The sequence below is a fragment of the Callorhinchus milii genome, unplaced genomic scaffold (genome assembly GCF_018977255.1).
Source record: "Callorhinchus milii isolate IMCB2004 unplaced genomic scaffold, IMCB_Cmil_1.0 Scaffold6, whole genome shotgun sequence".
In the NCBI taxonomy this organism is placed as follows: domain Eukaryota; kingdom Metazoa; phylum Chordata; class Chondrichthyes; order Chimaeriformes; family Callorhinchidae; genus Callorhinchus; species Callorhinchus milii.
This window is the reverse complement of record NW_024704747.1, coordinates 16,252,173-16,276,663: the sequence shown is the minus strand read 5'-3', so window position 1 is coordinate 16,276,663 and position 24,491 is coordinate 16,252,173. Positions and strand designations below refer to the sequence as shown.

Sequence of the window (24,491 nt, the reverse complement as noted above, 5' to 3'; positions counted from 1 at the left end):
ATGTGAGACAATCTGAAATCCTATCTGTCTCGCTCTATGATTGTGTGTGTGAGAGAGACAGGCAGGCTGAGACCTGACTGTGTGTGTGAGACAGGCTGAGATCCTGTCTGTCTATGTGTGTGACAGGCCAAGACCCCGTTTGTCTGTGTGTGAGACAGGCTGAGAGAGAAGCTGAGATGCTGTCTGTCTGTGTGTGTGACAGGCCGAGGCCCTGTTTGTCTCTGTGTGAGACAGGCTGAGAGAGCTGAGACCCTGTCTGTCTGTGTGTGATATCTGCCTGTGAAACAGGCTGGGTTTCTGTCTGTGACAAACTGGGTCTCACAGATAGTCTGAAGCATCTATAATTTAATTTCCATCAACTTTTCTCATTCATCCCTTTTTATCAGATTCTATCTGATGAGTGGCCAAGCCTTTCAAAGCTGTCAACACTTCTCGAATATTACAAATGAGATTATTAGTATTGTAACAATAAATGCAAATCACAAAATGATTGAAATAGGAAGCTGTGTTTATTCTTCACAGTGATACTCTTTACAGTTCTAATCCCAAATGAATATTTCTCACTTGAAACAAATGAGACTTGACAGGACTACCACTGAAGAGGTGAACAACATGTAGTGTGCATCAGAACAGAGTGTGGTTATATTTAAATACACTGACAGCTTGAGAGACCCATAATCCTACTACTGTTGATTCCTGTTTGCTTACTATTCAAACTGCAGCCTGGATCAAAGGATTTCTTTTGAATCCTTTCATTGATTTTTTTCTGTCACTCATTTCACAACAGCAATATGGACCAATTATAACCACACTCACTGAAACAATCTGGTAGGTTGATATTTCACGTTGAGGAGCTTGGGATCCAGAAAATAACTTGCACTACTTTCCCAAACCATGTCTCCAAGATTCCCTTCAGGCCTATGTTCCACACATGACCCCCAACTTTTATCTTTATAAATCCTTGCCCATGCATCTCTACTTCAAGCACTTTGAATCAATATTGAAACACCATGACAGCAACTGGCTGATCAGCACCTGTTCTCTTGTTTAATTTCTGGTTTATTTTGATTTCATTTTGCACATTAATTTCTTAATGGTGCAATGTCTCAGTATTGGTGATTAAATCAGCATTTCAGAATGCATTCAGAGGCAGAATCAAATGTAACGAATGCTCACACTGCTCCCATCTCAAAGCTCCTCAATCTGAATTTTGGGCAGCACCACTCCTTTGTAGTGTGATCTGATATTATATTCATCTCCAGGATACAAATTGAACTTTCAGAGCAGGCCTGATGGGATAATGAATAGAGGTGCAGCTGATGGACTGGAACCTCACTGTTTCAAATCACAGTCCATGCTAAATTTGCTGGTTTAGGTTAAAATCAGCCAGGTGTTATGGCTCTGGTCCCTGTTTAGCAACCTTGACTGCCCGGGCACCTGTGGAATAACCAGGTGGGGAGAGATAAGGAGAGGCTATGACACCCTCTACAGCCTGCAAAGATTCAAACATGAAGAATGTTCACTTGGGTGGTATGACAGAAAGCAACTGGTGTCGGAGGAATTATATCCTTCGATGATGCTGGATCCCAGGAGCCAAAAGGATGCACGAATTGGGAGAAAATTATTAAGCTTAATGGACCCAGTTGGTCATCACTTTGTGGCTGTTTGTAGGGCCTTGCTGAATGATAAGTAGCTACCACATTTGCCTAAAAATACAGTCAATATATATCTGATAGCCATTACTTGTGAGGCGGTTTGAGATGCTGACACTTTAGGCGTTATATCAAATGCAAAGTTTTTTTTGAGAGTCTAGGGTTTGCATCAAACAATCCCAAGTCTGCTATTCATCACAGCCCAGATACAGAAGTAGCCTCCTCTGCTCAACTGCACCAGTGTTCCTCATCAGACAACCCCTATGTTCTTCGCTTCCCCTCCAGCTACCCTGCGGCCCTCTGAGGGATGCTGACAGTTTTGTGTTCGGAACTCATACCCATTGGGATCTGGATTGAGACTCATTTCACGTGGGACCCATAAGGGACCCCAATGACAAGCAGAGAGAAATGATTTTCACCTAATTACCAGCAAAATGCATCGTCACTAGACTTTACAGGAAATCCTGTGAAGGGCTTTGATATGTCTCAATGACATGATCTGGGGCTATAGCAAATATAGTACAAGGATCATTATAATCCTAGATTTGAACTCTGACCCATCAGGTCTCTTCAACAGAAACTGTAAAAACCTTTTTCCTCCTAATCGCAACAAAGTCATAGATGGTCTTATGTCAGACATAACGATAAACACTGAAAAAAACATTATAAACAATATTATATAGATGGTTATGCCAAAAATGATCTGAAAGTATCAAACCTATCGAGTCTCACAAAGACATATAAACATTTGTAACAATGAAACAATGCAGAAGTTTTATGTCTGTGTTTTTGTTCTGTCTTCTAGCTCAGGAAACTCATCTGTATCCAGTGCAAACATCAAATCTAGAAAGCAAAAGTTACGAAGCATCAGTACTGAGAAAGTAATCTCGTTTAGCAGATAAATGGGGTAAATGTCACTACAGTATGAATCACTGTGTTCAGTAGTTCATGAAATAGAGAAATCATCAAGTTACAAACTATTGATATGTGATACTGAGGCTGCCCATCAGTACTGTATACCTGCAGAGCCCTATAACACTGAGGCTGTCTGCTAGCGCTGAGTACAGACTTCTATGTGCTGAGATATGTGACAGTGAGGCTGTGTGCTAATATTATGGTCATTCACAGAATCCTGAGATCCCGAGGCTCTGCACTTAGGGGACATGTTTGGAGCACTGAATTGTAATCAATTCCTGTCACACACACTGTCAACGGTAATCAGAAAACACACACCACAGAAGAAATATATATATTAAAAAAATAAAACAGTCAGTAGCAGATCTAAAAGAGAGGTTAGGAGGAACCTCTTTACACAGAGGGTGGTGAGAATGTGACACATTGTCAGAGGCTGTGGTTGAAGCAAAAATCATCAATGCATTTAAAGAAAACTTGATGCATACATGAGGGAAAAGGGATAGAAAGATATAAGAGAGGAGATGGTGGCTCAAATGGTGTATAAACACTGGTAAGGACTATTTGCGTTAAATGGCCAGTGAACTTAATTATCGCATCAGAATCTTTATGAGGTTGTTTGATTACTGACTTGTAATTTTGGGGAGATACTCAGGAACATCAATAACTGTCATTACCTTCAGTGTGATCCAGCAGGGGTTGAGTGGACAGGAAGACCCAGGCCAGCCCGACCAAGAGAGCCACAATAAGGTTCACCACGATCCAGGGATACAAAATGGTAAGCTCTGACCCAGGAGGCCTACGCAGAGGCATATGGCAATGATTAGACTCCTCAGGATTTTGCTACTACAGAAAATACTGTGAAGCGCTTTGAGAAGTACAATGTGGTAAGGCATTAAGATGACTGTTATTACATGCAGTGAAACTTAGGGACGATATTTATGTTAAGTAACGTGGCAATCATCACATCTCAGCACTCAGCCAACTAAAGTAAAAGAGATGACTGGGTATATGGCAGGCCAATCCATTTCGCACTACAAAATTACTTAGTACTGGCTGGATGGGTTGATAATCTGGCGAGTGAAATTGCTTTTGTGGTTTGAAACATTATAATCCAAACCCAAAATACCTCAGCATTTTGATGATGATGTTAATAATAATAATCCTCACATTTGACAAAGCCTATTTCACTTTGGGAAGACGTTCTTAAACTGCTTCACAGGATTGACGCGCTTTGACACGTCTCGAAGACGTGATACGGCGCTACATCAAATGCAAGTATTATTATTGTTAACTGTAAAATGAAGTCATGGTATATTTTGGAGGTGCACATTTAGGTACTTTGCCTCAGTTGGTTGCACTCGCTCCTCTGAGTCAGAAGGTTGTAGGTTCAAGCCCAATGTCTGGACTTCAAACTCACAATCTAGGCTGATGCTCCAGAGCAGTGCAGAGAGTAGTAGTACTCAGTGTGGTCCAGCAGGGGGTGAGTGGATAGAAAGACTCAGACCATTTGATGCAGTACTCTGTATTTTCAGAGACGCCATTCTTCAGATGAAATGTTAATAACAACTTGCATTTATATAGCACCCTTCATGCAGGGTAGAGGCATTTAAATCAAGACCCTGTCTCCCTGTTCAGATGGATATTAAAGATCCCATGACACTATTCAAAAAGAGAATTAAATTTTAACAATCTCCCAGATAAAATTGGTCGTTCACTTCATGTCTGATTGTGGGACAATGCTGTGGCGCAAACTGGCTTCCGCATTCATCTACAAAAATACAGTCACTGGACTTTACAGCAAATCTTGTGAAGTGCTATGAAATGTCTACACTTTGTGATAAGGATTATTTCATTCATTGATTAATTCCATGGAAATTACAGTACAGGAGAGGTGTGGTCTGTTGCATTTTACCAGATGGTGATGTTGCGTATAGGTGCACGTGTTGGCAGTGTTATTGGTGGAAGCGTTGGCACTGGTTCCCCTGGCACCAAGTAGAACTGAATCCTGTCGCTTAACTGCTGTTGGCTCACAGTGAGTATCAGGGCCATAAAGTAAACTGTAGAGACAGAAGGGAAACAATAGAATAAGCAGCATTCACCAAAGTTATTATTGCGGTTTGTCTAACACAATCAAGTGAGAGACCTTGGTTCGATTCCTGGGAGGGCGAAACATTGGGCAGGTTTTCTTACTCCACACGCCTCTGGTTACCTAGTAGTAAGTAGGAACCCGGTTGTTAGTCGATTGGTGGATCGTTTTTCCGGGGATAATAAATCCTTCAAAAAAAAATAAAAAAAATTGGTCACTGAATCCACGGCGGTTTATGTGACACTGCTGTGCGCAATTGGCTGCCATGTTTTGCCCACAAAATATACAGTCAATTGACTTTACAGTATATTCTGTGAAGCGCTTGGGATGTCGTGAAGATGTGATAAAGCGCTATATCAAATGCAAGAATTATTATTATTATTTTCTAAAGCAAAAATGTCACCATCAAAAACGCTGGTCAAAAATTAATCATAATTGATTGAAAAGGGTTTGATTCTTAGAACTATGTGCCAGTTATGGTTCTGAGAATCCACTCTGATGGGTTTACCTTGTCGGCAACAGTAATAATAATAATAATTATCCTTGCATTTGATATAGCACCTTATCACGTCGTTGAGAATCTCAAAAAGCTTCACAGAATATATCGTAAAGTGGGTTGACTGTATATTTTGTGGGCGAAATGCAGCAGCCAATTTTAGCCACAAACCAACAAGCCATTTAAGAAAACCATGTTCCCATGCAAAAAGGAACAAATCATAGCTGTGCGTAAAAACTCTCCTGGTTTGTCAAATCAACTCAGACTGGTTTCTGACCTACTGGCTGCTCCATTATATGTAACTCATTGCTTCTGATCCACCGATAATAGTTTTCAAATTCAATTCAACTTCATATCTCCTTTCAGCGCTTCACAGAATATAATGTAAAGTGAATTTGACTGTATATTTTGTAGGCGAAAAAGTAGACGGTACAAGGATATGGCACCAACTACAAATGTATGGCATTTCAGTGTTGCGCTTTAGATCCAGACTACATTCAAATCAAAGGTGAAAGGACAGTATTTTAATTCACTAACACCCAAGTTGGATTCAAATTGGTCTCGGGGGAGAAAGTTCAAATCTTCCAGGCTACTTGCTATCCAATCTCTCCCAGTCATGTCAGAATTTGAAATAGCTGATTGTAAATGACTGAAAAGACGTGAGGTTGATTGCATTAAACATGTAAGAAAATAGGCTGAAACTGCAAATATCCACACACTGGAAGCACTTACAGAAAGAGGCCCAAGCAGCAGGGTCCAGCGTTATAATACCACGCACCAACATTGTTGTTTTAGCCAGATTAATCCTGGAGAAAGGAGAGCAACAAAAAAAAGGCAAGTGAAGCACAGTACAACATTAAAGTTAACCCGATTCGTTTACTCCATCCCAGCATCTGCAGTCTCTAACTTTCCTCACATTGAACAACTTAATTTACGTTAATTTACTGACCTCATTACTCACAACATTCTAGAAACACTTGGGTCTAATTTGCAAGAATAAGAAAAATAATTCATAAATCGGGATCAGTGACGAAGGAAAGCTCCAGGGGATCAGCCTCTGGCATATCCTGGTACCAGCAGGATTCACCAGTTGTGATTCCTTTTCTGAGTCTCATAGATTTCCTGCATTCTTTTACATTGTTGATTTGTCCAAAGCATCATTGAAACTTCTACGTGCCAGCAGTGCTGCCCCATTTACCCCATGTGTTGTACAGGATGTGATTCCAGAGCACTGGTGCTGCTTCCCACCTGGCCAACAAATCTCCCAAATAAGAATGGCCACTCAATCCATGGCTGTTTGTGGGATATTGCTGTGTGCAAACTGGTTGCTATGTTTCGCCCACGGATACATAGTCAAACCACTTCACAGCATATCCTGCAAAGCACTTTGAGACGTCGCAACAATGTGATAAGGCGCTGTATCAAGGATTATTATTATGATATTATAAAAGATATGGTTTATGGCCCAGAATCTTTTGTAGAATCACTTGCAGCTTGGTCTGACATTTTGAGAGCAATTCTCTCACCACAATGGAAAACCCCGTCTAATTCAAGCGCTCTGAGACGCCGTCCGGCGTGGAGGGCGCTATACAAATCCAAGTTGTTGTTGTTGTTGTTGTAATTCTCTACGTGGTGGTAAATTTACTGACCTCAGTGCCTGGAGGTTGTAACATTCAATAAGATCTCTCCTCAAGCTTCTCTTTGGTGTTAATATCAATATTATAAATTCACCCCACCAAATGCAATTAAATTTCAACAGTAATACAATAAGTTATACAATAAGACATGCATCTTAAATACTTTATACCAAGTATTTTGAATACAGTAACTGGATGCAAATAATTGAGATATTTAATAAAATAACCAAATAAATGGCTTTCCATCAATTTTACACTACAGTATTTAAATATTCTCCCCGGAACTGTATGGAAATGCAGAATGAAATTCCCCTAGTCTCATTCAGAAATGGAAAATGCACTTTGCTGTGAAATGAATCACAGAATAATTCTGTACTGATACCACAACAACCTTTCACAGACATAAATCAATGTTATTTTCGTGCCCTGTGGAACTGACGTGAGCACTGTTTTCAGTTCAGCTAGACGATAGACTACAAGGCTGCATATTTCACCTCAAGCTTCAGATGACGTCTGTGAACCACTTGAGCTTTGCTCCTGTGGTGCATCATTATCTGAAACGACTGAGTAAAATCTCAGGAGTATTACTGATTCCAAACCATCTGCAGTGCCACACATCTCCTGATGTAAATTACGAATCATTGACGCAGGATGTCTCATTGTGTGCAATGAAGCACAGCCAGATGTCTCAGATGAAAGACTAGTTTGGTACTGGTGTTGCTTTAGGTGCTCGGGACATCAGGACTGAGCCTCCACAGGTAACAAAGGGATCTTCAGTGCAAATCCAAATGCCATTGGAATCTCCTCCCATCTTTCTACGTAGATTACACAAGCCACACACGACACTGACAGAGAGGGCACCCTCACACATTAACTGTCCAATATTCCCCTTGCTTTGCAGAATCTTTTATTCCATGGCAGCAAAGCAATCCAAAGTATTACAAGTAGTGTAAAGGGACACAGATAAAGTTCACATAGTCCGGATATAGTGGAAGGTGGAAGACAACTCGACTGATAGCTGACTTTAGGCATCCAAGTTGTCAGAAGAAGCTATGGAAGCTGGTGATGTTAATACCATAGATAAGAAGTCTCAAGAGAGATCTTATTTAAGTATGCAACATCCTAAAGGGGTAAATTATATCTTAATAATATGCTTAATGTAGCCAAAAAATACAGAACAAGAGTTCACAGACTCATGCTCTAAAGAGACACAGTGAAAAGGCAATGTAGATTTTTATTGACTTTATAGAGTGTGGTGAATAAGTACAATGGACTAGTTAGGAAGGAGGTGGAAGCAGATCACAACAGTAAATTCAAGAGGAAATCAAATCGCAATTTAGCAAATTCAATTGAGCGATATGAGCAAGCTGTGAGACAGATAAGACATCAGAGTTGTGTAGGGATGAAACCTACTCCACCATACATAGTGAGTTGTGGTTGGTGGGAGGAGTTCATAAGTCAGTGCCAATCGGATACACCAAACCACAAATATCCACTGTTTTTCCATTATATTTCCCCTACCTGTCAAATGCAGCTACAGTGCTGATGGTGATCAACAGGTAAAGTAGGCACTGATTGGGGTAGGCCAGCTTTCTGTAGTTCTCCAGCAGATTGTTGGTAGCAGAAAGATTATGGCCAGCGAGCATGTAAATAACAACGATATTCCACACTGCATATCCAGCCAGAAATCCATTTACAAAGAGTCCAATTACCCTAAAAGCAAAGTAAATCTGGGTTTAACATTACACACAAATGAGGTTTGCCGGTCTTCATCACATAACTAGAAACAGATGTCCTATAAAAGTTAATGAAAACAAACTGATACACGCATATAAGAGATAGGAGTGTGATCTTATGCTACAAATGTTCACCCATCTCATCCAATGAACATAAGAACATAAGAAATGCTAGACAAAAAAAAGACCAAGGTCCATCTAATTTGCCTTCCACCTTTCTTGCATGCAGTGAAAGATTAATACACCTCAAATCATACCATCTATCCTTTGGATGCAACATTAAACCAATAATAATAATAATAATCCTTGCATTTGATATAGCGCTTTTCACGTCGGGAGGACGTCCCAAAGCGCTTCACAGAACACACTGTAAAGTGAATTGACTGTATATTTGTGGGCGAACGCGGCAGCCAATTGCGCACAGCAATGTCCCACAAACAGTCGTAGATTGAAAATGACCAATTTATTATTGTTTTTGGTTTTGGAGGGATTATTATTAGGCTCTGTGTGGAGTAAGGAAACTTGCCCAAGGTTTCGCCCTGTGCCTGGAATTGAACTCAGGTCTCTCGCTTGGAAAGCGAGTGCTCTAACCACTGAGCTACAGGACTCCAATGTCCTGGAACCAAGGTCCCGTCTGCCTGTTCAGGTGTTTACTAAATCCCATAAAACAATTCAAAAAGAGAAGGAAGTTTCTCCCGGTATCCTGGTCCACAATCGTGCAGATGAATTTGAAATTCACATCATGGCTGCTTGTGCGACTGCTGTGCACAAAAATTGCTACTGCCTTTACCCACTAATGCAAAGTCACTACATTTCACAGCAATTCTCTGGGAAGAATTTTGAGATATTTGATGTTAGCAGCACTAGTGAAAGGATCAGCCACTATACCCCGAGGCTCTGGAACTCCCTTCGCCTCGTCCCCTCTCTTCCTATTTTCAGGTCTCGGCTGAAGACCTTTCTTTTCGACCGCGGCTTTGGTCACCTTCCTCCCCCTCCCCCTGGCTCGGCCCCGGGATCCGTTACTATGAAGCGCTCTGAGACACCATCCGGCGTGGAGGGCGCTATATAAATCCAAGTCGTTGTTATTATTATCATCTGATCCCAATATTATTATCTGATGGACAGGCAGAAGGGATCTCAGTTGAATGTCTCATCCGATAATTCTTCATGTAAGAGTCGACAGATCAACAGACCCAAAATCTGTGGTCGGCATTGCACTCCAGCTTGCTCTCAGTAAAATAAATCACCTCCCCCGATAACCATCAGCAGTAGAAAAACTGCCAATTTTCCCCTCCTTCGCTCAGCGACACTGAAGCTAACATTAACAACTACATAATAATAATATAATAACATTAACACCTACATGATTGCCCTGACTGAGACAAGTTAATTCAATACAGTTCAGGGTTAGAACCTGGAGTCTTCCTGGCCTGTAAAGCTCAGAGCTACAAAGTCACACTGCACAGTGTGATTTTATATTCACTACCAACCACTTCCATCAGCTACTATCGCTAAACAACCATGTGCTATTTGCTCTTACCCAAATCCACGATACATCTGTAAAGCAACATCTTTCGTTGACCAGGACTTCACTTCCATATAAACATCGATTGGTTCGGAGGTTTTTACTAGATCTGCCCTGTCAGTGGCCTGGAATCGACCTGAGGAAAGGAGAGGACATCAAAAGGCTTAGAAATGGAGCAGAGCATCAGTGCGCTGGCACTGCAGGTCACTCAGAACTGGGCAAATGGGGCTCATAGCTGCCACTTCCCATGAGGCAAGCTCCTGATCTCAGCTACACTAGCAGAGGACTAGAGGTAAGACAGTTCTGGGCACCTTACTTCAGGAAAGACATTAAGGCACTGGAAAGGGTGCAGAGGAGATTCACGAGAATGATACCAGGAATGGGGAACCTTAGCTATGAGGACAGGCTGGAGAAGTTAGAATTTTTCCCATTAGAGCAGAAAAGGTTACGCGGGGACCTGATAGAGGTCTTCAAGATCATGAAAGGTTTCGACAGGCGAGATAAGGAAAAGCTGTTTCCGCTGGTAGGTGTGTCTGTGACCCATGGTCACAGTCTTAAGATATCTACCAAAAGAAGCAGAGGGGAGGTTAGAAGAATTTTTTTCACTCAGCGAGTTGTTCGAATTTGGAATGATCTGCCTGAAAGGCTGGACTATGGGAACTCTCTCCTCGCCGGCCTTCCTGGCACCTCCCTCCACAAGCTGCAGGTCATTCTTCAGGACCACATCACTCCCACCCTCGCTCGCCTCCACTGGCTCCCCATCCCCCAGAGGATCGATTTCAAGATCCTCATCCTCACCAACAAGGCCATTCACGGCCTTGCTCCCTCCTACCTCTCCGACCTACTATCCCCCTACCTACCTGCCCGTACCCTCCGTTCCTCTGGCTCCGGTCTGCTCCACATCCCCCGCCCAACCGCCCTACCATCGGTGGCCGGGCCTTCAGCCTCTCAGCCCCTAGGCTCTGGAACTCTATCCCCCAGTGCCTTCGCCTTGCCTCCTCCCTTTCCTCCTTCAAGGCCGGTCTCAAGACCTTTCTCTTTGACCGTGCCTTCAGCTCCCCTCTCGACTCTCTACCCCCTCCTCGCTCCCTCCCTTCCTTCCCCTCACCCTGACCATTTCCCCCTTGCTCGGGTCCTGACCCAACTGTACAGCACCTTGGGACGTCCTCCTGACGTGAAAGGCGCTTTATAAATGGAATCTTGTTGTTGTTGTTGCTCTGTCAAAGAGCCGGCACAGACTCTTTGGGCCGAATGGCCTCCTTCTGTGCCGTAACATTCTATGAATCTATGAAATAAAGACGTCTCAATGAGGGGGAAAAGCACCACCCAATCGAGCAAACTTCACTGGAAACGAAAACATGCCACTGATTGGAACTGAGGCTCACTGCAGTACAAAGAAAGATTTGTCTCTGGTTCACCTTCCTCCAGTGAAAAGCCATTGACAAATGGAGATGGCATCCAGTTAATGGGATCCTGCTCTTCATAATTTATTGAATAATAATCCTTGACTGAAATTACTGAGGAGCACATGAGATAATGTCACATATGCTGTGATCACCTATCCCCCTCACTCGAATCCTGTGCTGGAGCCTGCAAACACCAGCATTGAACAAAAAACAGATCCAGAATGGCACCCGACCATCAGGTAATTTCATTCCTGAGCTGATCTTTGGCCTCCAACACCTCTCGTTTTCTCAGTCTCTGTTTCAGCACAAAACTTGTGTGGCCGGAGCAAACGGCAACCTCTGGGAGTTGGGTATAAGTGATATCACAGCCAAAATGCATGGCACTGCCCACAACACATGATGAGGTTACTGCTGTGTCTGCCAGAGGCCAGGCAGCTGTCTCGAAACCCATCAATACCCATACTTCCTGAAATAAGAGTTCACTGTTCCCTAAACTCTCTCTATTATACTCCATGAAATAGGCATCACTATTTCACTATTCCTCAAAGTAAACCTACGGTTTCTCTCGAGAAACACTTTGTCCACAGGGTGGCTGGTCCCAGGAGATATTGCAAAGAGAGGCCCGTGAGGTCGAGGTGGCAATCCATCGCTAATGATGTCATCTTCCTCCACTCCAAGCTCATTGGTGTACTCGAGCTCCGCTAGCCGGCTCTTCCTGTTTGGGTTTTAAACAGACCTCTTGTTTAGGATCGTAATCCTGCACTTTCAGTGTTTTATAACAACACTACAAGATACCTGCTTGTATCTAAATAAAGGGATGTAAAAATTGCTACAGGCTTTCACCACTGTAAACCATCTACAACAATCAATTACATTGAAGTGCAGTGACAATTATGTAGCTAGAAGCAGCAGCTAATCTGTGACAGCAAACTTCCTATAGCAGCAATGAGATGAATAAGCAACTGAGTAACTTATGTGTTGTTTGGTGAATTTAGATGAGGAGGCAATATTCCTCATTGTGCACAGCAATTCCCACAAACATGGCTCTTTGTGAGACATCGCTGTGTGCAATTGGCTGCCGGGTTTCACCCACAAAATACACTGTTAAACCATTTTACAGTCGAAGCATTTTGAGATGTCTCAACCACATGATAAGGCGCTATATCAAAGTTGTTATTATAATATTCCTTGCTCTTGAAGCAGTGCAGTCAAATCTTTATTCCCGCCTGAACCATCAGAAGTCCTGTAGCTCAGTGGTTAGAGCACTCGCCTTGTAAGACACCTGGGTTCAATTCCTGGCAGGGCGAAACCTTGGGCAAGTTTCCTTACTCCACACAGAGCCTAATAATAATCCCTCCAAAACAAAACAATAATAAATTGTTCATTTTCAATCTACGACTGCTTGGGGGACACTGATGTGCGCAATTGGCTGCTGTGTTTCGCCCACAAATATACAATCAATCCACTTTACAACATATTCTGTGAAGCGCTTTGAGACATCTAGAAGACGTGAAAAGCGCTATATCAAATGCAAGGATTATCATTATTATTATAACAGGCAGAAGCTATCTTAGTTTATCATTTCATTTGAAGAGTTGACAGATCAGCAGGATAACAGGGTAAGGAGCATGGGCAGCATGAATTCCAGAGATTCTGAGGAGAGGAGTCAGCAAGTGGAAAGGGTAATGAGGTCTGACTCAATAACATATGATGGACTTGCACACATTGGGTACACATCACTTACTTGGCTCTCTTCCTGGTTTTACGGATCAATTCCCCCTCTGTCTGATTCTCCTCTTGTCCAGTGTACACATATGAGCCATCAGAAACACTTTGTTGGCTGATGGTGGTTTCCAAATCTACAAAATAAAACAGGAGCAGTTAAGAGTGATGGTCTCAAAACTCACACTCAGTTTTAATTTTTACTCTTTATATTCTTTCAATCCCAAAATGCTCAAATTATATAATAATAATTACAATCCTTGTATTTGATATAGCGCCGCATCACATTGATGAGACATCGCAAAGAGCTTCACGGAAGTAGATTGACTGTATATTTTTGGGGCAAAAAGCGGCAGCCGATTGTGCACAGCAGTGTCCCACAAACAGTCATGGATTGAGTGACTGTAATAAAGAGAGGAATGTGTGTGTGTGAGGCACATAGCTTGCAGCTTGGAAAAACAGGAAGATTGTACTACACATCAGACAAAGCAACTAAGAACCAAACGATCGGCCTGATCAAAGAAAGACCTCGTAAAAATACCAGTAATAAGCAGGAAGTAGCAGAGCAGTAAAAGCAAGGTTAAGATTAAGGGAAGTAACGCAACAATAGAAGAAAGAGATAAGGGCAGAACCTTATGAAAGGAGGGGGGCCCACAGGAAAGATGATCTCACATATCTGGAGATCAAGATAGTACTGTTCATCCCTGGATGATTAGAAGACTACTTCAAATTGGAACAGGAACAATACGCTACAGGACTCCGCTACATACTAAAATTACACAACCATTCTCGGGACTTATTTGATCTTCTCAGAACTTCTGAGTAACAGAAGTTTTAAAGAATGCTACACTGGTTTAACTACAGAGCTCAAAAACAGGGGCACTAAATGAGCCCAGAGATAGGGTGAGCTGTCACCAACCAAACTATGGTCTCTGAAAATATCCCTTGGTTGAATTGTTCTAGATATAAGACTGACTTATAGACTGTTCTAGATATAAGACTGACCAGGTGCTGGAAGTGACTTTCTCTTCTTCTTTTTCTTCTGAATAGGATCTAACGTCACAGACCCTCTAGCCTCAGACAAACGTCTCCCTGTTGATACGGCCGACTCTGAAAGATGACATGAAGCAGTGGATAGGTGTCAAAAGGTCATGCAGGTCAACAATTTAAGGTAATAATGCACCAGTTAGCTTCTGTTATGTCTAATCAAAAAAGAAGTTCCATCTATGCTGGCTTGAATCAAATCAGGGCAGGAGATTGTTCCACTAAATAAGAACATAAGAGTATAAAAATTGCTAGACTAAAGAAGACCAGGTCCATCCAGTTCGCCTTACCACCATTCTGGCAGTTGTCATGTACTTGTCATGCCCCAAACTATATTCTGTATCCCGAGATATTATTTCCTACCAGAAATCCAAGAGACAAATATTTGGACATCGCAGAAGACGTAATAAAATAAATCAAGTGTTTTATTTGTTGATTGGAAATTCAGACTGAAACCCCAAATTTCATATGATTAGAAATATTTAAATACAATCACTGTGTTCAGGATCTGGCGTGTGCATATAATAAAAAACAGACAATTAAACAGTTGCCCCTAAATAATCCAATCTACAGATCAACATTGGACATTTCCATCCAACAGAGTGCACTAGAAATTCCAACAGGGTACACTCGAATCCCGAGCTGTGCTCATCCAGCCTTGGTGAGAACATGTCCGTGTTCATCTACAAACCAGAAGAGTGTTCACTCCCTCTCTCCAGCTGTGGGTTTGTATTACATTGTGGATATGTGCACTACTGTGCAGTTATCTATAGCACTGTGCAGTGGCTTACCTACTCCATTCGTAGATTTGGTTTTTTTCTTTCTAGGTTTGCTCAAAGGGATTTCTGGATGAAAAGAACAAACAATTGAACTGGTTTACACATGCAGACGTTATCAAGACCGGTAGGAACAATTTAGAGCTTTACACACCAAAATTGCTTAGCCTTTTAAGCCAAAGCAAAGCCTAGGAAGCAGCTACAAGACAATGGCATCTTTGCCATTATACCAGCAATATGTTGTGCACAGCAACAACAAATTACATCTGTAAAGCACCTTTCATGTCAGGAGGAGGTACAAAGTCGCTGGACAGTCAAAATTTGCACCCGAGCTGAGGGTTGGAATCAGGAAGGGTGGAGAGTAAGAAGATGTGGTTGAAGAAGAGTCTTGAGACGGGCCTTGAAGGAGACAAGGGAAGGGCCAAGGCTAAGAGACTGTGGGATGGAGTTCCAAATGGTGGGAGCAGAAAGGCTGAAGGCCATACCGCCGATGGTGGGGCAGGCCAGATAGGTGCATGATACAGCAAGTATAATGGCTGTAACCAATGTACAAGATGCAATGTACAAATCCACCTGAGAAAGCGATGTCTTCAATGGTAAGGAGGACACTAAATAACTGGGAGATCTTGTCAGACTTCTTAGAATATCTTATGAGTCACACTTCCAGTTTTAACCTCCAGCCTTTTGCATTACTTCAATGACATTTCCACAAAATGGTTGAAGCTATCTCTACTTATTGCAAATGAAACCCTTGAGGAACATTAATTATATCAATAATTGCAACTGGAATTTCCTGTAAGTAAATACATTCTTACCCACAGGACACTTCCAACATGTTTATATCCAAATGATAACCCTCCCTTCCCCCCCCACCATATAACATGTAGCACAGTTTCTGTTATCTCTATATGTTCAAAACATCAAAGAGTTGACAATTCAATAAAATTTCCACAGAAGAAACATCAATAAAACCATCTGATCAAGTTTTAAAATTAATTTGGTAATTCTGTCCACCACCTTCTCTCCTCAGATCCTTCTCCATGCTCCACACCCCCATCCTTCTCCCACTTGACGAAGATAATTAAAGCCTAGCCCCAGGCCTCCACCAACTCATCAGCTCAGAATGCTTGAAAATTTTCTGAATGTCTCTTCTTTAGTTACTGAAAGGAAGCACCAGGCTGCTACTCTGCACTTTTCCCTCATGGTTCAGATGACAATAAGGAGCTGACAGCGTATTTGAATTAGAGGAGAACCAATGTCCCACGATTCTAGGGCACAGTGTCCACATTTCACTGTGAACTCCTAGAACACTGAACACAACCTCTGCAATACACCTCCCTTCTCTGAAGATCATATGAAGAAGTACCCCTTTATTATCTCAACCAAACAGATGTATGATACTGGACAGTGAGGGTCAACAAAGGATTTAGCTGTAAATCACAGGCTTCTGTAAAAGTAGTTTCTATATTGCTGAATGTCTACACACACATGTACACACACATAGGCATACAAACACAATTGGATAGGAAGTAGGAACACTGGTCAGCATTTCTCCTCTCATTCCCAGAATCATGGGAGTATAGCTCACACAGAATTATATACAGAAATGTTAAAATCCAAAATAAAAAGTACTAAGCATATCAGCGCTTACCTGTATTCTCGGTGCTTTATTCACAAAAAGCCATGGTAAAAAAAATTAAAAAAGAAAGTAAATAGAAAGCATTGTATATACGCAAAAAAATATTGTTTTTGAGCAGCAATATAAGGCAATAACGCACACATCATTATAAGAGCATAGAGTCATAGGAGAGCAGGAGGAGGCCATTCAGTCCATTGAACCTGTTTCACTAGTTTATTAGATTTTACCAGATTTGTTAATCCCAATGCACGTTCACTACACCCCTAAATCACTACTCCTAAATATATGTTCATCTCTCCTTTAAACATCCTTATTGAATCCCCTTCCACAGCTTTCTGGGACATACGTTTTACAACCCTTTGTGTGAAGAAATGCTTCCTGACCTCAGTTCTAACCACCTTGGTTCTGATTTTAAAAGGATGGTGAAGAGTCTCCACCATTTAAGCTATCAATTCCTTTCATTATCTTAAATACTTCATTCAAATCACCTTCCACTGCTCTATGGCTACTCCCAGTTAACCAGCCCTTCATTACACTTTATGTACAAATGAAGACAGGACCATACAATGCTCATGTTAAGATTTTTTTTGCAGTAGCAGATCAGGAAGTTGTCGGGAGAAGTGCATGGTGTTTGGTGGGACATTTTAGCCAATCCTGCATGTTGGCCAGGGTTCAGGTCAAATATCTATAAGGCTTAGCAAGGTGTGCTATAAATACTGTATACAAAACATCACAGACCAATGACACAGCCAGTAAAATTCCCTTTTGCAATTACTTGTGCTATTTTAACGCTGAAGTAACATTACAATCCCAACAAAGGTGATGCAAAACCTCTCAGCCATAATGTTAATGGGTTATTGTAGCATTCAGCAATAAATAGTTGAGGTAACAGAAGATACAAAGTCCTCGTGGAAAACTCCAAAGTGGAAAAATCCAGAGCCTGTATATGTTACAAATAACAGACCCCTTCCTTCCAGCTGTCTGTTGTTCTGCATAGAGATTCTCTCAGCTCATTTTATAACCCCATGTGGAGATATTTACTATTCCCTATGCACTTGATGGATACTTAACACTTTTGTATTCAACAGACTTACCTTGGTATTGGTGGGAGGGCACGAGGTGTACGCTGGAAGAAAAGCACAGAGAAATATTAGGGCTAGAATCTTGCATGTACATGCTACAAAGGCTTAAGTCGATCACGTTCCCATCTCCTAATACAAGCTCTTCGTCCAGTCATTGCAGCTCTCTAATCTTACAGGAGCGCACAGTGTAATTCAGCTCATAAGCCCTTAGTGCTGTGAGTGTTAAATATAGAAGTGCTGCCCTTTCTTGGTATCTGACTATATCTGTAAAGTACTCTGAGACAATATCCTAAGTGAAGGACGCTAACTGGATAAATGCAACTTGGTTGGTTTCTCTCATTTGCCAACCCATCACCATTTATAAACTCACTCTAATCATTTGCTAACTCACTCATTTGTTCACCTCTCACCAGGTGAAAGTTGTCCCTCAGCATTCTATTTAGCTTAAAAATCCCATCAAATAAAAAAAATAATAATGATTTGGTCATCCATGGCTGTTTCTGGGACTCTGCTGTCTGCATTTGGCTGCCACGTTTTGCCCAAAAATACACGGTCAATCCACTTTGCAACTCATTCTGTGAAGCACTTTGAGACATCTCAATGACGTGATAAGGTGCTATATCCAATGCAAGTATTCTTATTATTCTTATTAGCGGGTGTCTTCACTAATGTGGAGTTTCCCCCCCCATTATTAGTGCTTGCAGTAACTCCTTAAAAATCACCCCTTTAAATTACTTGGTTACTCTTCTCATTATAGTTTGTGGGATGCTACTGGCACAAATTAGTTGTGGCTTTTGGCTCTCTAATATTATCTGCTTTATTTCTATCTAATCTTATTCTGTTAAGTGTATCAAGATGTTTCTTTCATATAATCCCTCCAAAAAACAAAACCATAATAAAATTGGTCATTTTCAATCCAAGACTGTTTGTGGGACTCTGCTGTGCGCAATTGGCTGCCGCATTTCGCCCACAAATATACAATCAATTCACTTAACACTATATTCTGTGAAGCGATTTGAGATGTCTAGAAGACGTGAAAAGCACTATATCAAATACAAGGATTATTATTATTATTAAACTTTTTGAATAGTTCCATGGGATCTGAACAGGCAGACAAGACCTCAGTTTAACATCTCATCCAAAGGAAGACACCTACAACAATGAGTGCACCCCCAGCACTGGAGTATCAGCCAAGAATGGGTGTGTTCTAAGTCACAATATGGGGCTGACCCAGAGGAGTGCTTTCAGATGAGCCAAACTGACACCTAATCTTAATTTGGTTTCTTAATAGTCTCACTTGGTTTCAAAATAGAAAGGAGAGAGAAGTGACTGCAAAGGACTGATACATCTATAAAGCAAATCCAGGAGAAAATGGGAGATGTAGGGAATAAAAGGCAGTGCCGAGCAGGGGCACAAAGTCACACAGCAGGACCGTTTCTAACTGGAAAAGGACTCATTTTAAATCACTCGGCAGTTACGTTTGCTTATATTTCCAGTTGCTGTGAAAGGAAAGCAATGACAAATAAAAATAAATATATAAATAAATCATGTGGTCACTCAATCCACAACTGTTTGTGGGATACCATTGTATGCAATTGGCTGCTGCATTTTGCCCACAAAATATACAATCAATTCACTTTACAGTATATTCCGTGAAGGGCTTTGAAAGGTCTTAATGACGTGATAAGACACTATTTCAAAAGCAAGGTTTATTATTATTAAAAATAAATACTAATATTACTATATAAATAATACTACCAAATACTAATATTCATCAGAATATCAACTACAATATTTCACAATACAATGATCACAATGACACCAACCAGCGATTTCACGAACTGGATAAGAGAGAATCACTGGATAAAAGTTATGGTATGCCGGCAACACTGACTAGTTGCTGGCATACCATAACCTGCTAAAATGCTCGTCTTCCGCAAACAATCCAGACTCACCAACTGTTTCTTTTTCATTACACTCACGTTCCAAGCCAGCCGGCTGCACTTGGAAAGGGTCCTTGCGCCTGCTCTGCATCTCACTAATCCCACACCAAATCTGTCCCCAGCAATATCTGACTCAGGAGATTAGCTGGATGTCTGGTCCATGACACAACCTCTAAAAAGGTAATCAGGGCTCAGAGTCTTAAATACGCTGATGCAGCAAAAAAAAATCCAATGTATTTTCCAGGTTCTTCCACTATGGATGTACCTCAAGTTGCAAGTGAAGGATAGGAATGCATCCATCCAGTATCACTTGTGGATTCAGGTTGCTGGGAAGGACTCGATTCATACAGTTTGTTGCAATAATGAAACAGTATTTTATACCCCGGCTCGGGTGCAAGCTATGCAAAGCACGTTGAGACGTTCTTCCAACGTGAAGCAAAAAAAAAGACATAAAGGTAAATTGTACTCTATTATGGTTATCTGATTCAGTAATTCTCCACTAGATTCCACGCTTGAGGCAATAATATGTTACATTTACAATGTTGAGGGACCAATTGGCATTTTGCTGACATTTCAATCCCAAGCAGAGGCTTGCTGGAGGGTCAGTCCAATTTCTTTTGTCCCATCATGAGCATTTGCCAATTCAAGTCTTGCTTTTCCCCACAGAAAGGGAAAACAAGACAGATAGTTTAGGTGAATGATAAAGATCCAATGATACGATTTGAATAGAGAAGGGAGCTTCTGCTAGTCAACAATCCTATAGATTACATTGGCTTTTTGTGCGACCCTGCTATGTGCTGCTATATTTACCTACAAAACATTCAATGCATTTGACAGCAATTAGCTGAAACACCGTTGAAACACTCTAAAATTTCAAGTTCTTTCTTTCATTAAGGATGTGATTTTCTAAGATAGTCAGAGGAATACACAACAAGAACTCATTTCCCTCTCCCCGTTTCCCTTCCCTTCAATACGGGGATGTAAATCTTCCAAACACTCAAAGAATGTCACAGTTGATCTGCAATTGCATTGTTAAACAATTGTTGCTGTGGTGACGAATGATTCTTCCAATTCAAACCACCATTTAAAGTTGTTGTGTGGTGCAAAGATGTCACCAATCAAAATCAAAGTGGATAAATCAGTCACTGAAGTTCATTGATTTATTTTCCAATTTGGATCTAAATGCAACAATACTTAAATGTGGAAATTGAATAGTGGGGCGGTCGAGAGCTTATATTGATTATATTGGCACAAAGTGTAACATCTTATCTCATTGTAAACTCACCATACACCTGCCTATTCAATCTGTCCAGCAATCCAGCTATACTTTATACTTTGTCATTTAATAGGATTTGACATGACTCAGCAAAGAACACAAGTGTTTAAAGTGAAATGAATGGACTTTCATCAATGGATGCATTGGTAATACAATGGTGTCAGTCTGGCTCAGTTATAATAAGCGCTCTCACCTGAGTCAGAATGTTGTGGGTTCAAACCCCACGTCGGCAATTGGAAGCCATATAGTCAATGCAGACATGCCATTGCAGTGTGCTACATTGGTAGAGGTGCTGTCCTTCAGATGAGACGTTAAACCAAGATCTTGTCTACCTGTCCAGGTGAATGTTAAAGATACCACAATACTATTTGAAAAGGGAAGAGAGTTTCTCCTGGTGTCCTAGCTGACAAACTCAAAATAAAAATGGTCACTCACTTGGCTTTTTGTGGGATATTGCTGTGCACAAATTGGCTGCCATGTTTGCCCACAAAATACACACAATCGTACCACTTTACTGTATAATCTATGAAGTGCTTTGTGATATCTCAACATTTGATAAGATGGTACATCAAATGCAAGGATTATATTTATTAAAAATAATGTCTTCCTTGTATCCATTACACTTCAGTTACAGAAGTCAGGATTCACCATCCTTGCATATACTGCATTTCACTTACAGAAGTGGGTATTTAATCCATTGCACTAACAAAATTGCACTGGAATTACCGATTTAAAGCATGACTACCTTGTGTGCCTTGCATTCTGGTTTACAATTGTTAGGATTAACTTCTTCGGATGTATTTGTCCTCTTCCAAGTGTGTGGAACGCTACCCTGTGCTCTGGGACTCTACCCTGCATGAGAGTCATTATATAAATGCAAGTTGTTGTTGTTGTTGTGTGATTTGTACTCAGCGAGCTGTTTTTGAATGAAATCACAATCAATTTCTACCCGTGATTACAGGCGAAAGGTGAAAGTGCTTGTGGATTTGTTTCATACTTTTGAGGCACAGTGACAAGAGTCTGAAAACAAATGTAGCACACAGAAACTTAACGTTCGCAGAATGTTGCCCCGTGACGTTTCTATGGGTTTCCAATATAAGAAGTAATACCCTGCGATAACATTTCATGGTGGGGGGGGGGAGGAAAGGGAAAGGGAGAGAACCAGAGAAACAAAGGTGAGTTTAAGATGCAGCAAAGAAACACAAACACCACATCTCAATTGTCGTTACCCGCATTAAGAAATAAATAACAACAAAAAAACAGGTAAGGCTCCGCGCTTTGGAATCAGCACAGAGTGGCACCTGATATGGAGAGAGCAAGTTCTGAACAAAGTATTTTATGAACAAGAGAACATGAAACCTCCCCCCCGCGCCCTCCCCCCTCCACAAAACAAAATGGTAGAAAATTCCATTTAACAAACTAACTGTCCGTGAGGGGTGTAATGTGAGTCAGGTTCAGGTCCCTGCACCAGCACAGCGCAGGGTGCCGTGTGGAGGGTTAGATGTCCCTGTGTTGTATTGTTTGTTACTGACCAAGTCGCAGGTCTCCTGCTCCATCTCCATGATGCGCTTTGGCCCGTTGCCGTGGCAGCTCCCGGGTCACCGGCTCTCGCAACCACTTCCGGGGCGCCGGCGGCGCACGTCAATCATCGGCAGGGGGTGGAGTCCGCGGGGGATTGACGCTCTTTGCCCCGCCCGGTGGAGGGCGGTGCCAGCTCTGTGATTGACGGGTGAGTGGAGCTGGTCCTGAACCAAGCACTCAGTTCAACAACAACAACAACAACAATAATAATCCTCGCATTTGATATAGCGCTTTTCACGTCTGGAGGACGTCCCAAAGAGCTTCACAGAACACACTGTGAAGTGAATTGACTGTATATTTGTGGGCGAACGCGGCAGCCAATTGCGCACAGCAATGTCCCACAAACAGTCGTGGATTGAAAATGACCAATTTATTATTGTTTTTTGGTTTTGTAGGGATTATTATTAGGCTCTGTGTGGAGTAAGGAAACTTGCCCAAGGTTTCGCCCTCTGCCTGGAATTGAACTCAGGTCTCTCACTTGCAAAGCGAGTGCTCTAACCACTGAGCTCCAGGACTCCACAAGCACTCGGTTCAGCTGGTTCTTAGTGTCCCGCTGTGTAATCTCTGCCTGCAATCGACTTGAAGCACCGTGATGGGGTTCCACGTGTGCTAACTAAAAACACTTTTAGTGTCAGTGGCTGGAAAATGCTGAAACAGTCATTTGCCGTAACGTACGAGCGCAATTTCAACATCAGAACAAGTTCATCTGTGCAAAGGGATGTAATCCTTCACTTCTGATCTCATCACCTTCTGTCCTCCGCCTATATGTTTCCATTGTCTTTCTTTCCCCACCCCTTCTCTGCTCGTTCTCATAATCTGCTCCCTTCCAATATGCCCCAGATCTGACGAAAGGTCATCGACCTGAAACGTTAACTAATTTTCCTCTCTCCATAGATGCTGCCTGACCTGCTGCGTGTTCCCAGCGACTTCTGTTTTTATTTCAGATTTCCAGCATCTGCAGTATTTTGTCTTTTGTAATCCTTCATGTGATTCACAGGATACATCGGGATGAAACTGTTCTTTTGATATATTTGCATTAATGGTACTAGGAAATATAAATCAGGATCTCCCTTGATTCATGAAACGTTGACAGGATTGATTCTGTGGTTGAAGTGTCAACCTGGCTCATTTGTAAGCATTCTCACCCCTGAATCAGAAAGCTGTGGATTCAAATCACACATCAGGACTTTGAACTCATAATGTAGGCTGACACTCCAGTGCACTGCTGGGGAACTGCTGGATTGTCAGAGGTGTCATCCTTTGATTTAAACATCAAACCGAGTTCCCGTCTGTTTGTTCTGGTTAAAGACTCCAATGGCAGTATTCGAAAATAGATAGTCCCCCAGATGAAATCGGGCATTCATTTGTGGGCATCCTGTGTTCGCTTACCAAAAATGCAGGTACCACATCTTACAATAAAATCCTGTGCAACGCTATGGCATGTTTCAATTATGTAAATAAGATGCCATGTCAAATGCAAGGATTACTTAAATGATAGAACACAACATTAAGTACTGTGACAGGTCAGCAGGGAAACCAAAACTGGTGTGCCCCAGCAGTGAAACTGACTAATTATAACACTTTATTACTTAACCATCACATTTAGACAGAACATTTGTCAGATTAGATTACACACAGTAAATGTTTGAGAGAGCTTCAGGACACGCTATTTGCATGTACAAAGAATTATGTGCTCTGTGTCAAGTTAATGTACATTGTGCACTGTATACTGCATATAATATTAGTGGTTAAAGTTCTGGATTTCTAATTCGCTTTTCTCTAATATTTAAAGGATCGATCAACATTCAGCACAAAGACAAGAACAAAACCTTAATATTGTACCCATCACTGGTTGTTGTTTAGTTTTCAAATAAACGCCTCCTCTATCATGCACATTGCCTCGCCTCTCCAAATACTGTCGTCGCCTTATTCCAGGAATATTGTTAGTGAGCTCACCCTCTAATTTTTTATCTCT

The 24,491-nt window shown here is 41.6% G+C and overlaps 1 protein-coding gene across 1 annotated transcript; it reads right to left on the bottom strand.

Moving 5' to 3' along the window:
• Positions 1-492: 492 nt before the first annotated feature.
• On the bottom strand, positions 493-22,548 carry tmem237a (transmembrane protein 237a). The gene is made up of 13 exons (XM_042336461.1): positions 22,468-22,548; positions 17,729-17,760; positions 16,647-16,660; positions 15,011-15,064; positions 14,181-14,285; positions 13,198-13,312; positions 12,011-12,168; positions 10,063-10,183; positions 8,308-8,499; positions 5,882-5,955; positions 4,480-4,624; positions 3,242-3,363; positions 493-2,495 (listed from the first exon to the last, which is right to left on the bottom strand). The coding sequence occupies exons 1-13, from the start codon at positions 22,495-22,497 to the stop codon at positions 2,428-2,430; spliced, it is 1,230 nt and encodes a 409-aa protein (XP_042192395.1). The 5' UTR covers positions 22,498-22,548; the 3' UTR covers positions 493-2,427.
• Between the last annotated feature and the right edge of the window lie 1,943 nt (positions 22,549-24,491).

Bases quoted from the DNA above. Each gene is read 5' to 3' on its own strand.
- tmem237a (XM_042336461.1), bottom strand. From the start codon at position 22,497: ATGGAGATGGAGCAGGAGACCTGCGACTTG. The intron at 8,500-10,062 runs GTAAGAGCAAAT...CTTTGCTTTTAG, and splicing joins CAGATGTATCGTGGATTTGG to GGTAATTGGACTCTTTGTAA. The intron at 5,956-8,307 runs GTAGGGGAAATA...TCCTTTCTCCAG, and splicing joins ACTGTAGCTGCATTTGACAG to GATTAATCTGGCTAAAACAA.